Source organism: Haliotis asinina, chromosome 1 (assembly GCF_037392515.1).
Source record: "Haliotis asinina isolate JCU_RB_2024 chromosome 1, JCU_Hal_asi_v2, whole genome shotgun sequence".
In the NCBI taxonomy this organism is placed as follows: Eukaryota; Metazoa; Mollusca; class Gastropoda; order Lepetellida; family Haliotidae; genus Haliotis; species Haliotis asinina.
Genome location: NC_090280.1, coordinates 48,924,539 through 48,940,987, shown reverse-complemented (window position 1 = coordinate 48,940,987; position 16,449 = coordinate 48,924,539). Strand labels below are relative to the sequence as shown.

The 16,449-nt window shown below is 40.8% G+C and overlaps 2 protein-coding genes across 2 annotated transcripts in view; both read right to left on the bottom strand.

Annotated features, from left to right (window-relative positions):
* Positions 1–16,449, bottom strand: part of LOC137292586 (uncharacterized) — a 156,576-nt gene that overhangs the window by 50,749 nt on the left and 89,378 nt on the right. The gene's annotated exons all lie outside the window — the stretch shown is intronic.
* On the bottom strand, positions 5,173–16,083 carry LOC137279836 (tyrosine-protein kinase-like otk). The gene is made up of 8 exons (XM_067811842.1): positions 14,930–16,083; positions 12,599–12,910; positions 12,016–12,291; positions 10,419–10,700; positions 9,907–10,020; positions 9,168–9,245; positions 8,485–8,537; positions 5,173–6,141 (listed from the first exon to the last, which is right to left on the bottom strand). The coding sequence occupies exons 1-8, from the start codon at positions 14,997–14,999 to the stop codon at positions 5,986–5,988; spliced, it is 1,341 nt and encodes a 446-aa protein (XP_067667943.1). The 5' UTR covers positions 15,000–16,083; the 3' UTR covers positions 5,173–5,985.

Sequence of the window (16,449 nt, the reverse complement as noted above, 5' to 3'; positions counted from 1 at the left end):
GCAACAATCTCCCGTTTCTCAACTTGGATCACAACAAGGGAAAAATGAGAACCAGACAGGTAAAACAAAGATCAAATCAAGATCAGACACTTCAAGACCAAATCGAGCTCCTAAAGTGTCAGACAAGATCAAATTAAGTTTGGGTTTCTAGAAGATATTGATGTGTCTGATAACATCCATCCTCGATAACATAGCTTGTCGCCCTCTAAAACGGTGCGGGGTAGATCCCCAATCAACCCACCACAGTTTCTTCCAAAAATATAATACAATGGAATTGTAGAGGATTATGGACTAATTTTAATGAACTACAGCTATTGGTCCAAGACTTTGCACCATCAGCTTTCTGTTTACAGGAAACATACCTGAAACAGACAGATACTTTTAATTTACGTCAGTTTGATGCATACAATTATTTTTCTACTCCGGGTGACAGGGCCACTGGAGGATCTTCAATCCTCGTTAAAAAAGATGTTATCCATAGTTCTGAAGCTCTTAAAACTAACCTCCAAGCCGATGCAGTGAGACTTACTCTTCACGTTACTTTTACAATATGCTCTTTGTATATACTGCCTTCCTCAGTACTTCAACAGTCAAATCTGCAAGGTCTCTATGATCAACTCCCCAAACCGTGTATCATAATGGGTGATCTCAAAGGCCATAAGCCGCTATGAGGTGGTACAAACACTAACTCAAAAGGTCAAATACTGGAAGATTTTATCTCCAATAATGACTTATGTTTATACAATGATGATTCAAGTACTTATCTCCACCCTACAACCGGCACCTACCCTTCTCTAGATCTGTCGCTTGCAGATTCTTCTCTACTTAATGAGTTTGATTGGTCAGTCCACAATGATCTCTGTGGAAGTGACCATTTCCCTACTATATTAAAATCTATAACTCCATCTGATGTGCCTCCATCATCAAGGCGGAATTTTAAAAAGGCGTTTTATTGACGTTCCTGATGCTATTAAATGTTTTTCTGAGGAACTGAATTCCATAGCTGATGAATGTATACCAAAGTCCTCTGTAGTTCAACACATAAGAAAACCATGGTTCAACGATGGTCCGTCGCCATCCTATGGTGCATAATTTCAATAAATTTAAAATTTTAAATGCTAAACAGAACAAACGCCAATCTTGGCAAAATTATGTATCGAAAATAAATTCTCGGATACCCATATCCAAGGTGTGGAACATGGTCCAGAAAATTAAAGGTACAGGTACTAAATCTACCGTCCATCATCTTAAACATGGAGATCAATTACTTACTGATAAATCAGATATTGCAAATAAACTGGGTGAAATTCTTGCTAAACATTCTTCCCCTTCTAATTATATACCTAAACGTCAGCAATATCAAAAACAACAAGAGAAGAAAACTATTAATTTCAATTCTGATAATGGGAAAGATTATAATGCAACGTTTTCTATTCATGAACTCCATACTGCTCTTGATCAAGCTCATGACACTGCTACAGGAGCTGATAACATACACTATCAACTCCTGAAACATTTACCAGAATCCTGTCTAGCAACTCTCCTAAATATTTTTGATGATATTTGGACATCAGGTAACTTTCCTCCTTCATGGCGTCACGCCATAGTAGTACCAATACCTAAACCTAAACCTGGACGTGATCATACCGATCCATCCAATTATCCTCCGATTTCATTAACTAGCTGTGTTTGCAAGACCATGGAACGCATGATAAATAATCGACTTGTTTGGTACTTGGAAACAAATAACCTTATCACAGATATACAATGTGGTTTCCGGAAAAACAGAAGTACTGTCGATCACTTAGTGCGTTTAGAATCATTTGTGAAAAACGCCCTGGTTAATAAACAACACGCTGTCTCTATCTTTTTTGACCTTGACATGATTTCAGTTTGCGAGGTCGTTTGCCTGAATTCATAGGCAATGTTTTAAATAACAGACAATTTCAAGTCCGTTTGGGTTCTACCCTGTCTGATCACTACAATCAGGATCGGGGTGTTCCACAAGGTAGTATTTTGTCAGTCACACTTTTTAGTATAAAGATCAACAGTTTATCAAAAGTTTTAAACGATTCAATTGATGGATAGTTATTTGTGAATGATTTTAATATTTCTTAAAATATGCATACCATTGAACGGCAACTACAGCTGTGTTTAAGCAAGATTAATAAATGGTGTCTTGAAAACAGCTTTAAATTTTCTAAATCGAAAACTAACTGTATACATTTTTGTCGTAGATATAAACCACATAAAGACCCTGAACTATCTCTAGATGGCACACCAATTAAAGTTGTGAAGGAAGCTAAGTTCTTGGGTCTCATTTTTGACTCACACTTAACGTTTTTACCGCATATTAAGTCACTTAAAACTAAATGCCTGAAAGCACTTGACTTGTTGAAAGTGGTTTCAAATTCTAAATGGGGAGGGGATCAAGCTACCCTTCTCCATCCATATCGATCTCTCGTGCTTATTAAACTTGATTATGGCTCCATTGTCTATGGTGGAGCCTGCAAAAGCAACTTAAAATTATTAGATTCAGTCCATCATCAAGGTCTAAGACCTAAGGTCTAAGGAGAAGCATATATCATTCATATCTGGACACAAGGTATTAGGCTGGGAAATTATGCACACTGGTATTCGAACCCGAAGTTGTGGTGAAAGTCAAGAGGTTTTATTGTATTTAAGGCCTCCGGTCTACATACACATATACATTTGTATATAGTATACAATATACAAATAACATAATTTCACATAATGCAGAGAACAAAGTGATGGGCACTTGTAAAGTTTCGTGTTAGCGTTTTACATTGTTCAACAGTCCATTTCTTAGTCTTATATTATGCTTGATCGAAATCCGATCTTTAGGATCCAAAACTATAATTTAGAGCTACCAACAGAGTCGAATGCTCTCTTAGCACTAAATAAGGGTGGATACAATTTGTGTTGTCGGCGTGAAAGACGTTTCGAATTATTACGAATGAGTTTCTCGGTTTCGGGGACGCATATTTGCCCAAATTGTTATTTTGTTATTTAATGTAGTTGGGAATAATAGTTGCTGGGATAGTCGAATGTAGAGTTGTTTGGTTGAGGATCTGAGAGTTCGTGTGGGCATTTTACCTTTTTATCAGAAAAGCCATGGTTACCAGATCCGAACATTTTATCATTTCTATCAATTCTATTTCCCATTTTCTTTTATATGGGATATAGAATTGATATGTATTTTTTTCTGATATTGGTGATTCTAGTATCAATTTATGTACCATTCTGATGGTGAACTAAGCATGCCATTCATCGTTAAGTTGATCCATATCAAATACAGATTCGGTCGAAAACAAGCGTCATCAGAAGATGACATATTCCCCCGGCCCCCACATATTTGAAAGGACAAATCATCTGACAGCTACTTGATGTTTTCTTAGATGAAGTTTAAATCGTTTCCATGAAAGTCATGAATATGGCTGAAATATTGCCGATGTAACGTTAAATTATAACTCACTCACTCACTCACTACAGTGTTGTCAAATATTTTTAAACTTGAAGTTAGGTCTTTACAACACACAACTTCGCTTTATCACAGCAAATGATATACTAAGTGTGTGTTTCCATGGCGTGTGGGTCACAACCCTCCGGAAAGATGCGTTGCATGAACAGGAAACACTCATGTATCAAGCTCCGCCAGTTGTGACAGGGATGAAATACATTGTCATTGTCTGTGTGACCGACACAAGAGAACATGAGCAGATATCCGGTGCAGTAATCATGATCTTCATGTCACGATATCGCTGGTGATTCTCATCCAGCAGCTATCTGACAATGTGCGTAAAACTGAATAAATTACACCTACAATATATGTTTAACTTGAAATAGCACCAGATCATGTATTATATACACAATATATGTATAACATAGTGTAACATTTGGCCATGTACTATATACACAATATATGTATGACATGGTGTAGCATCTGGCCATGTAATATATACACAATAATTGTATATCATTGTGTAGCATCTGGCCATGTACTATATACACAATATGTATATAACATAGTGTAGCATATTATATTGTGTCTATACACAGGACAAAGGTCGGGAAAGTCGATATGAATTTCAATGTCCATATGATTCGTTCACAGTCTTTCCATATCCTTTCGGTTTTGACTGTTTGTTATGTAATGCATATTTACAAATATGTAAAAACAAACACCCACATTGCAATACATTATACTTGAAGTATATTATTCCTCATTAAGGGAAGTAATTCTAACCTTGGGAGTGTTTAGTTCTGCAGACGAGGAATGTTATGATCCTGGGGTAATGACGTGATGTAAGGAGGAAATACAGCACCAATGTGTGCATATGTGTCACTCGCCACACATACAACAGCAGGTATTTGTGCAGAGGTGTCAATTGCCACACATACAACAGCAGGTATTTGTGTATATGTGCCACTCGCCACACATACAACAGCAGGTATTTGTGTAGAGGTGTCACTCGCCACACATACAACAGCAGGTATTTGTGTAGGGGTGTCACTCACCACACATACAACAGCAGGTATTTGTGTAGAGGTGTCTCTCGCACGCATACAACAGCAGGTATTTGTGCAGAGGTGTCAATCGCCACACTTACAACAGCAGGTATTTGTGTGTATGTGTCACTCGCCATACATACAACAGCAGGTATTTGTGTGGATGTGTCACTCGCCACACATACAAAAGCAGGTATTTGTGTAGAGGTGTCACTCACCACACATACAACAGCAGGTATTTGTGTAGAGGTGTCACTCGCCACGCATACAACAGCAGGTATTTGTGCAGAGGTGTCAATCGCCACACTTACAACAGCAGGTATTTGTGTGTATGTGTCACTCGCCATACATACAACAGCAGGTATTTGTGTGGATGTGTCACTCGCCACACATACAACAGCAGGTATTTGTGTAGACGTGTCACTCGCCACACATACAGTTGTATGTATCTGTGTAGGTATTTATGAATCCACCTCGATGGCATATTAATGGATCCTAATGTATATGTAGTTAACAACACAGAAGTGCATTTTTTCGACTTGAAATGTGGGGTTTTTTTAAATTATAATCCCACAACACGATAGGACTTTCTGACTGAGCATTTGGTTGGTGTCTTTTTGTAAGTACAGGTAAGACACAAGGTGAACAGGCAAGTACACTTTATTCATATATACAATACATACACACATGTTACAAGTTCATACACATCTCTGATTGTTCATCCTATTCTTAGAAAGATATGTATTGTTAGATACATCAAGTGGTCCTCGCCACATAGGTATTTGGAGAAATTTATCGCCTTAAGTCCTGACATACAAGTGTATATGTATATGATATCACATTGGTGTCGCAAGGGCTAAATGGCGCTTTCACAGTAACAATGTTCAACTGAGGGGAACCGCCCTGCAAGGCTGTCACTCGAACAAACCATGCATCTTAATCGAATTCGACGTCATGTCCAGCATTACCTTGAACGACTTGGGAGAGCATCACTGTGTGGAAATGTCTGGTTGATGGGCTCGTCGCCACACTGTACGGCATCATTAGTTATGTATATGAGACAACCGCTCTTTGGTGCTAGTGTATGTTCTGAGCTGATGCCTGGTGCTAGCATATGTCTTGTGCTACTGCCTCGTGCTTGTGTATTTCCTGAGGTGATGCCTGGTGCTATTATATGTCCTGCGTTCCTGTCTAGTGTTTGTGTATGTCCTGAGCTCCTGTCTGGTGTTAGTGTCTGTCGTGAGTTCCTGTGTTGATGGTCAGGTCGGCATACTGTGTAGCATCGTTAGTCCTGTCTGGTGCTAGTGTGTGTCCCGGGTCCCTGTTTGGTTGATGGTCAGGTCGGCATACTGTGTAGCATCGTTAGTCCTGTCTGGTGCTAGTGTGTGTCCCGGGTCCCTGTTTGGTTGATGGTCAGGTCGGCATACTGTGTAGCATCGTTAGTCCTGTCTGGTGCTAGTGTGTGTCCCGGGTCCCTGTTTGGTTGATGGTCAGGTCGGCATACTGTGTAGCATCATCGGTCCTGTGTATGACACCGTCACTGTCTGGTCGGTTTTCAACATCCACACAAACGTAGAGCAGGCCGTCTTCATCCACCCCTGTCTTGCGCCCCTTCCAAATAAATCAAAATGGCTTATCAGTTAGGTTCAATAATTGTTTGAAAAACGGTATGCGTTTTTTCATACTTCTGCGCCAATACAAATATTTACTTGGCCTCATTAATGAAGGGTCAAGCTACTGGTAACACTATTTCTTAAAAGTTGTAAGATCTCCACTTTTGTTTCAAATATATGCAACGGAATGTTTTACATGCTTTTCTACAGTATGGTCATTGGAATGCTATTGTTATGTTCTTTAACGTCCGATAATTCTGTTATAAATGACACATTTTGTTTTCAACGTATTAATGTGGAAATCCACCTGTCACTCAGTGTCAATGATCAGCACATGTAATCACTGATGCTTTTTCATTGTCGTTCACTGTTCAAGTACCTGTTTGAAATCGCAACGTAAAATAAGAAATGTTTCGCCAGGCTATAAACCTTTAGGAATCTGGTGAAAGGGGCTGGTTGCTGTCCGCTTTAATGTGAGCCAGAACGATATTGGTAGACTGAAGCAGGGACTTCAAGTCAGTGGGTCTGTACACGTCAACCAGGTCGCCCCAGAGTCACAACAGTTCGAGGTGATTAGCACGTGATTAGACGAGGTGATTAGTACATGATTAAAACTGCGTTACGAAACAGATTTCCTAATGCAATAGAATTTCAGATAGAACACTTTAATGTTAACAAGGTAGGGATATCCAAGAGCGCCGTTCGCCTAGAGGGATCTGGAATCTGCTTAAGGTGACTTGCAGTTCACCCACCACTAACACCACGTCACAGACAGGTGTTTGAGATGGAGTAGACATCACGGCCATGGGAATCAACGTGTCGTGTGCTCTTCAGTAGATTCAGTTTCTCCTTCCATGATGGCCAGCAGAGGATTTATCGTCGCAATCGACAGCGAATCACAGATGCTACTGTGACCACGCACAAAACAGTTTGTCGGGTGGAGGCAATCATGATTGGGCATGATAAACCCCGACTGGACATACTCCACTGCACTTGGACGACGGTAATCTTAGCGGACAGTCTTCTGGAGACGAGATTCTAGCTCCTATAGCAGTGCTATTTCTGCATGCTAAGCGTGGCTTTTATGGTCGACCCTCTTTACTACAAGACAGCGCTAGGCCTCAATGTGTATATTGTGACAACCCTACCAATGAAAACGAGTCACAAACTCGCCTGAAACCAGTTTTGTATTGACAAAATCGCCACGACACAACTTACGGGAAGTCAGAGAAACCAAGCCTTAGGACATTAGCAAGTTGAACAGTCTCTAAGGAGTTTAGCAAAAATCACATGTTCATGTTAGCGCAAACTACCAACTGTAGGACCGGTATCAGGCCACTGAAAACAATACAAACCGTCCACGCATTGGGTGACCTTCAGTGACATCACAATGTCAGACCGACAGATAGTGCGCAACCACCTGCAAGATTGTTTCTCCAGAGCAGGCAAGACCACTAGGACTCACTACCGACTCTCTAGTGCCGATAATGTGTGTCAGAGACCCTATCCTGGTCATCGCCACTCGTCACGGACAAAACCAGCGGCAAATTGCAACTTGTCATCGAAATTGGCAAAGGAGAACGGTGTGTTTCTTCCGATGAAAGCCAATATGTGTTTCGGCAGGAAATAGCAGAGTGAGAGTATGGCAAAGGCGAGGGGAACTGTTTTGTTGAAAGTCTCATGGGGTGATCCAAGCATCATAGTACGGGGTGCAATCAGTCTGGATCAAGAAGTTGTCACTGTGGAAACTCGGTCCAGGGTGAGGAAATAACATGACAGGTGCGCTTCATTCACAAAGTCATAAAACCCTACGTTGTACCACATTTTGAACGTAACAGAAATCATGTCTTCCAGACAGAGAGTGCTCGTGACCTCAGTGCCAGAGCAACGTTGAATTAAGGAGTGTACTTGAAGAAACCTCTATCGATATGACGTCTCTTTTGGGGTTCAGTATAAGATAACAATGTACCACAATCTCAAAACAATCTATTTCATCATCATTCATCACACTGGACTCTAACTGTGAGTGTCATACGGTTAAAAAATTCAACTCGTTTACTTTCGTTACGTGATTCTCCATCCACAGCTCATGTTGTCAGGGATGGTAAGTAAATTCAATATTTAATGTTAGCAGTTCCACTAACATTTTCACCAGAAATGCTTTAGTAAACATCATAAATGTCAAACTAGAGCAAAAACAATCTAACTACAAACTGCTTAACTTTCCAACTCAGTCATTCACTTTCACCCTCCTGGAACGTAGGGGTGGTTTGAAGGACTGACTAATGGGCAGACACAAACATCCTACCCTAGCTCAACAGCTCAGTGTATGGGTACCTACATTTTCATGACTTGGATCTTCCCTGGGACTGGAATCACCACTAACTTCTTTACCTGTAAGAAAAATGTAAAACGAATAAGGAAAGAACACCTTCTAAAGAAAACCTTCAGAAATACAACAGTGGTAACGAATACTTCTACACATGTTAAATAAGACAACCAGAGGACAAGCCCGCAATAAGCAACGTGCTGACAATCACTGACATTCTTCAGTACATGTTAAATAAGACAGTCTGAAACAGAGGACAAGCCCGCAATATAAACAGTGTGTTGGCAATCACTGTCATCTTTCACAATTTTAGGGCAGTAAGGTATAGCCTAGAACTGGGTTTGTTCCCTGTGTATGTACAACGTCTGTAGTCCAATTAACGTTGATAGCCCTGATTTACTCTCGAGACGTATTCACTTTAGCATACACATTCATACTCATGGATAGTGACAGACAGGAAACTGGGCGACTTAGTCACGAGACGTATTTAGTTTGGCATACAGATCCATGACAAAGGATAGTGACAGGCAGGAAACTGTGATTTACTCACAAGACGTATTTAGTTTGGCATACAGATTGACAGAGAATAGTGACAGGCGGGAAACTGGGTGATTTCCTCACAAGACGTATTTAGTTTGGCATACAGATACATGACAGAGGATAGTGACAGGCGGGAAACTGGGTGAATTACTCACGTTTTTTATTAACTTCTGCATACAAATTCTTGTTTGCGTCATCCTCGTCTAAGCTGTCCACCATGTCCATTTCTAAGTCTGAAAGCAGAAAAGAAAGGGGACGTGTTTAGTTTTCACTGGGCTTGGGATGCTTTCATTAAAATGAAATGATGACTTTACTCCACCGTAGTATCTATATCAGGCAATGGATGAGCATATATGTGTGACAATGGATATACACTTGCATGTATGTCAGTCAATGGATGTGCAACTATGTCAGGCAATGTTTGTGAAACTATGTTAGGTAACGCCTGTGTAGCTATGTCAGGCAAAGGGGTTCAACTATGTCAGGTGATGACTGTGTAGCTAATGTCAGGCAATTTGTGTGCAACTGCGCCACGTAATGTTTGTGCAACAATGTCAGGCAATGGTTGAGTAACGTTCAATACATTCGACTTCGATACTTCGTCGTCTCCGGTTTGCTTGATATCCAAGGCAGCAATGTAAGTGCTTTAATACGAGTACAGCCAAGTGCACCTTGATAACAATGGTCAACAAAGGTAACATCCTATGCGGTGCAATCACAGTCAGCCAAAGGCACAGACATGTTGACAATCAATGATGAGGCGATATCTGACTGGTTGGGCACCATGCACCAGCTCCATGTTAGCGTAGGCTGTCACGTCACTGTCAAGGAAGGGAAATATTCGTTGTCTGAGGCGATGCGTGCAGTTCTAATATGTGAAAGAAAAGCACTTACCATTGTCGTTGTCCCTGGAATGTCTGTTAATCAAGACGACGGACACAACAATAATCGCCAGAAGGAGAATTCCGCCGATAACAAGCCCGGTGACCAGTCCTCCACTCACAGGCTCTGGAAACCAAACAACACATGTTTTGTCCAAGGAATAGCGGATCTCATCCAACCTCCAAGTGTGTCATGGTGGGTGTAACCTGCATATGTATATATATAGTAAATGCTAATAAGTGATTATGATAATGAGTGAGTGAGTGTGGTTTTATGCCGCTTTTAGCAATAATGTGTGTGTGTGTGTGGGGGGGGGGGGGGGGGGGACCAGAAATGGGTCCCACACATTCTACCATTTGGCTACACCACCGCCCAAACGGGAAAAAGGCATTGACCGCGACTTTTATAGTTCAGCGTTAGAGTCATTCCCCACATATAGATAGATAGATAGATAGATAGATAGATAGATAGATAGATAGATAGATAGATAGATAGATAGATAGATAGATTTACATCGATCTAACCTTTTCTGGTGAGTAAAACGGTGAAATTGTTTGATCCAAGGTCGTTTTTCACAGTAACCTTGTACACCCCAAGGTCATCTGCGGTTACAGATTTTATTGTAATTCTGCTGATGATGCTCAGGTCTGCGTTGAGGGAACCGTTGTTAACATCTACTATGTTTCCAAGAGGGTGAAACCAGGTGAAGGTCGGTGCTGGATACGCCATTACTGTCAAGGTCAGAGTGACGTCCCCTTCAAGGGAGGTTGTGGTTCTTCCTTGGGTGGCACCTTGTGAAGGAGGGCCTGTGGAGTGAGTGAGTGAGTGAGTGAGTGTCTGGGTGAGTGAGTGAAAGAGTGGTTACAGCTTTACATACATAAACTTAACCGAAAACAGGAAGATATGTCTTTACTGAGTCAAACTAGAAACTTCACAATCAAATATCAAATATATTGTGAAATGAAGAACACAAGAATGTGGCACAGAGGTTATCAATACAAGAGTCATCAGAGGATGACATATTCCCCCGGCCCCCACATATTTCAAAGGACAAACTCATCTAACAGTTACTTTTTGACTAAGTTTGAATTGTTTCCATAGAATTCATGACAAATATAAATGTCATATAACAGCAAAATGCACCGCTTCAAGATCTGTCGCATATATCTGCCAAGATCTGTTGATGTGAAATGCTTTTCGAGTTACGCTCCAGAAACGAAGCCCGTACCTCCATTTTGAGACTAAGTCCGAATCGTTGCCATGGAAAATGGGAAAATGATAAATCACAAAAAATCTGCAAATAGCAAAAGGCACTACTTTAAGGTCTGCGTCACATATCTGGCAAGTTTTGCTGAAAGATATTAAGAAGTTTTCGAGTTGTGCTCTGTAAACGAAGCTCATTCATCCCTTTTGAGACTAAGGCCGAAATGTTTCTATGGAAACAAGGAAAAATAAAAAATACCAAAACTTTGTAAATAGAAAAAGGCATGACTTTGTGATCTGCCTCAAACATCTGCCAAGTTTTTGCTGAAAGATATTAAATAGTTTTAGAGTTGTGCTCCGGAAACGAGGCCCATTCCTCAATTTTGAGACTAAGTCCTCATTGTTTTAATGGAAACTCAGAAAATAATAAATCACAAAAACCTGCAAATAGCAAAAGGCACAACTTTAAGTTCTGATTGATACATCTACCATGTTTTGCAGAAAACTATTGAACGGTTTATGAGCTCTGAGCCGGAAACGAAGCCCACCCCACCATCAGACTAACACCAAAATGTTCCATGGAGAAACTTAAAAAATACAAATGCCAAAAGTCTGTAAATAGCAAAAGGCACAGCCATAGGTTGAGATTATTATATCTGTCTAAGCTTGGTCTAAAAGTATTGAAGGGTTTCTGAGTTATGCTCCGGAAACAAGATGATTACGGACGGACGGACGGACGGACGGAGAGACAGACGAGGCAAAATATAAAGCCTGATGTTTCAAACGTTCTGTAGCTTGTGTGGCTACCCTGTACGTCCACAACTGCTAAGGCTCCTGATGGGCTATCTGATGCGTGTAAACACGTTATTCCGGAGTTTGCGCCATTGTTATTGAAGATCAGCACCAAGATTCACTTACATCTGACGAACAGTTCAATATGTGATTTGGCGAAGCCAAGTCTGTTTGAGGCCTGGCACACGTACGTCGCCATATCGTGACAGCTCACTGTTTTCAGAGTGGACCTCACAGCAACATCGTCAACTACGGTTTGTAGACTCCGACTCTGCTTCCTGATAAAGACGTCGGCGGGAGGTTGTCCTTCGTATCGGCAATGCAGTGTGACAGTGTCATTGATGTTGACCACGGAGACATTAGATATATCGTTTGCCGTAAACTGCGTTACCGCCGGGGGATCTGGAACAGTGGAATTATACAGTCTTCACTATGACATACAACAAATACATACACACACACACAGAGAGAGAGAGAGAGAGAGAGAGAGAGAGGGGGGGGGGGGGGAGAAAGAGACACACAGAGGGAGACTGACAGAGGTGAAGATAGAGCGGGTAGACGGGCAATGAGAGTGAGCGATAGAGAGTGAGTGAGAGTGAGATAGCAAGAGGGAGACAGTGATAAAGATGAAGTGATGTCAGACAGACAGAGACACACAGTGAGCCAGAGAGAGAGGCTGTAGAGCGAGGCAGGCAGACGGTCAACTCACACCAGACATCTAACCTCGCCCTGTTGCTGATCTGTCCCCCAGCCTGACATGTCCAGTCCGTACTTGAATGGTTCCGATACGTGCGAGGTAATGTGAAATAGAACTTGGAAGACTGCCCTGCCACAGCACCACACTCACGCCCCATTACACCCGCCATTCTTCCAGGACCGGGTTCCAGTTGGCAGAAGGTGGCTGCGCCTTCTTTGAAAATGACTAATCTGGCTGACGAGATGGGTGGTTGGCGCGTGCAGGTAAAGGTGTAGCTCTTGCCTTCTGTTACTTGTCCCTCAGTCGGCGTCATTTTGAGTGTCCCTAAAACACAGGTAAAACTACCTAAACAGGTCTTTAAGGGCAGATAGTACCTGATTCACAGGTAAAACTAACTCAACAGATATACAAGGGCAGATTGGACCTAAAACACAAGTAAAACTACCTCAACAAATCTACAAGGGCAGATTGTACCTAAAACACAAGTAAAACTAACTCAACAGATAAACACAGGTAAACACAAGTTAACACAGGTAAACCTAACTGAACAAATATACAAAGGTAGATTGTACCTAAAACACAGGTAAACCTAACTGAACAGATGTACAAGGTCGGATTATACCTGAAAAATAGGTAAACGCAATTGAACATATCTACAAGAGCACACTGTGCCTAACACACGGATAAACACAACTGAACAGATATACAAGGCCAGACTAGGTACGAAATACACTTAAACCCAACAGAACAGATCTACAGAGGTCGTTTGTACCTTAAACACGGATGAACCTAACTGAACAGATATACATGGTTTGACAGATATACAAGGTCAGAATGTACATAAAATACAGGTAGGTAATTAGTCTTATATGTGAGATACATATCAGGTAATATACAAATAGTGTGCTCGAGACAGATTCAACTAGTATATATGGAATATACTCACATAGTACATGATCAGGCATATACTCACATAATGTATAATAGAACTATACTATCCTTGTACATGATCAGTCATATACTCACCTAGTATATAAGGAATATGCTCACCTAGTACATGATCAGGCATATACTCACATAATGTATATTAGGACTATACTATTCTTGTACATGATCAGTCATATACTCACCTAGTATATAATGAATACACTCACCTAGTACATGATATGCCATATACCTACCTAGTATATAATGAATACACTCACCTAGTACATGATCAGATATATACTCACCTAGTATATAATGAATATACTCACCTAGTACATGATCAGGCATATACTCACCTAGTATATAATGAATATACTCACCTAGTACATGATCAGGCATATACTCACCTAGTATATAATGAATATACTCACCTAGTACATGATCAGGCATATACTCACCTAGTATATAATGAATATACTCACCCAGTACATGATATGCCATATACCTACCTAGTATATAAAGAATATACTCACCCAGTACATGATATGCCATATACCTACCTAGTATATAAAGAATATACTCACCCAGTACATGATATGCCATATACCTACCTAGTATATAAAGAATATACTCACCTAGTACATGATATGCCATTAACCTACCTAGTATATAATGAATATACTCACCCAGTACATGATATGCCATATACCTTCCTAGCATATAATGAATATACTCACCCAGTACATGATATGCCATATACCTACCTAGTATATAAAGAATATACTCACCCAGTACATGATATGCCATATACCTTCCTAGTATATAATGAATATACTCACCCAGTACATGATATGCCATATACCTACCTAGTATATAATGAATATACTCACCCAGTACATGATATGCCATATACCTACCTAGTATATAAAGAATATACTCACCTAGTACAGGATATACCATATACTCACATAGTATATAAGGAATATGCTTTCTTTGTACATGTTCAGTCATGTACTCACCATGTATATAAGGAACATTCTCACTAAGTACATGATACGTCATATACCTGCCTAGTATATACAGAACATACCTAGTACATGATCAGCCATATACTCACCTTATATAAAACGAATGTACTCACCTAGTACATGATCAGCCATATACTCACCTTATATAAAACGAATGTACTCACCTAGTACATGATGAGCCATATACTCACCTTATATATAACGAATGTACTCACCTAGTACATGATCAGACATATACTCACCTTTTATGAAAGGTCCATACTCGCTAAGTACAAAAGTGATATACCTACCTAGTATATAAAGAAAATACTGAATACATGATCAAGCATATACTCACTTGGTATATAAGGAATATACTCACCTAGTGCATTATCAAGCATATACTCACCTACAGCTACATGCGAAGACAAAGATTGTACAACGACGTAGAGAGTGACTGTCCACACAGAAGCCTCCATGACGACAGATGGAACTCGCCTGTGTCACGGGATCTACACCAGAGTTTAACTTCCGCGTTGGGGCGGTGAATACTTATATACATTCAGGGGATCTCAGACACATGTTTTCAAAAGCCCGATGTACGTGTTCCGATTGTGTGGTGCCCCCAAATGGAGGTTGTAAATGATATACGAAACCAGGACCACAGATTGTGCGGTGTCACATTTCATGTATTATGATGTCATGGGTAGAGAGATACTAGGACCCCTGTCCTCGACTTTACCACGTGGTGCAAGCTGAACGAATTTAACTCCTTGAGTGTCATACTTCCTGTTTCCGCCCATATGGTCCCCGAACACACTAGCCAGAGGATGTACTGTTGGGAACACAAGTATCACCAGTTGTTAGGTATTGAATTTGAGATACAACATTCACAGGTGGTACACTGCCCTAGTCCGTAATTTTAAAATCGATGGAGATACAATACATGGATGTGATGTCGGTATGAAGTGCTTGAAGGCATTTATAGTGTCATAATGGATATATATTATATGCAAACTTCTGTCAGGCAGCACGGCATTGTTCTCATATGTTATACATACGCTCTCAGCGTAGACTATGATGCTCGCTTCTCTGATCAGTTGTGGAACCAGCATGATAACCTAGGACCAAGATCCAACAATCACATGGAGGGATTTCATAGTGGATTGACGAAACAGATGAAGAAGGCAAGAAATAGAGAAGAACGAAACAACAGATGACTTTGTCTACAGTTGGACCATGGTGCAGGTACCCGACCAAGATGATTCCCTCACCGTATGTAGTGAGTGAGGGAGAGAGGAAATTTAGTTTTACGCCGCATTCAGCAATATTCGGCCTATATGGCGGCGGTCTGTAAATAATCGAGTCTGGGCCAGACAATCCAGTGATCAACAGCATGAGAATCGATCTGCGCAAGTGGAAACCGATGACATGTGTCAACCAACTCAGCGAGCCTAACCACCCGATCCCGCTAGTCGCTTCTTATGACAAACATGGGTTATTGAAAGCCGGACCATCACGAGTACGTGAATGTACAGACATTAACCAACATCCACAGCGTCTGTCTGAAGCATCAGCTTGTGACCGAGGGGAGGACAACCAGTCACTTCCTTGTCACTTACTTACAGGACACTTACTTAAACTTCATAATGCTTCGGAATTCAATTGCCTGAGACAGTATCATCATGAACTGCGTGTGCATCATGAGATATTTTAATTGATAAATGCATTGAAACGGACTTGGACTAGTCCATTGTATATAGTAGGCATGTCCATGTTTAACCATGCATGAAGCATGGCCAATGGAGTATAAATCGGTTGTGGCGAGAGTGTAGGGAAAATGGGAGCACACCATAGAGCGGTAGAAGGTTTACAATCATAAGCCCATCTTATAGGATCGGGTACCCATACACTGCTAGGAGATATCTG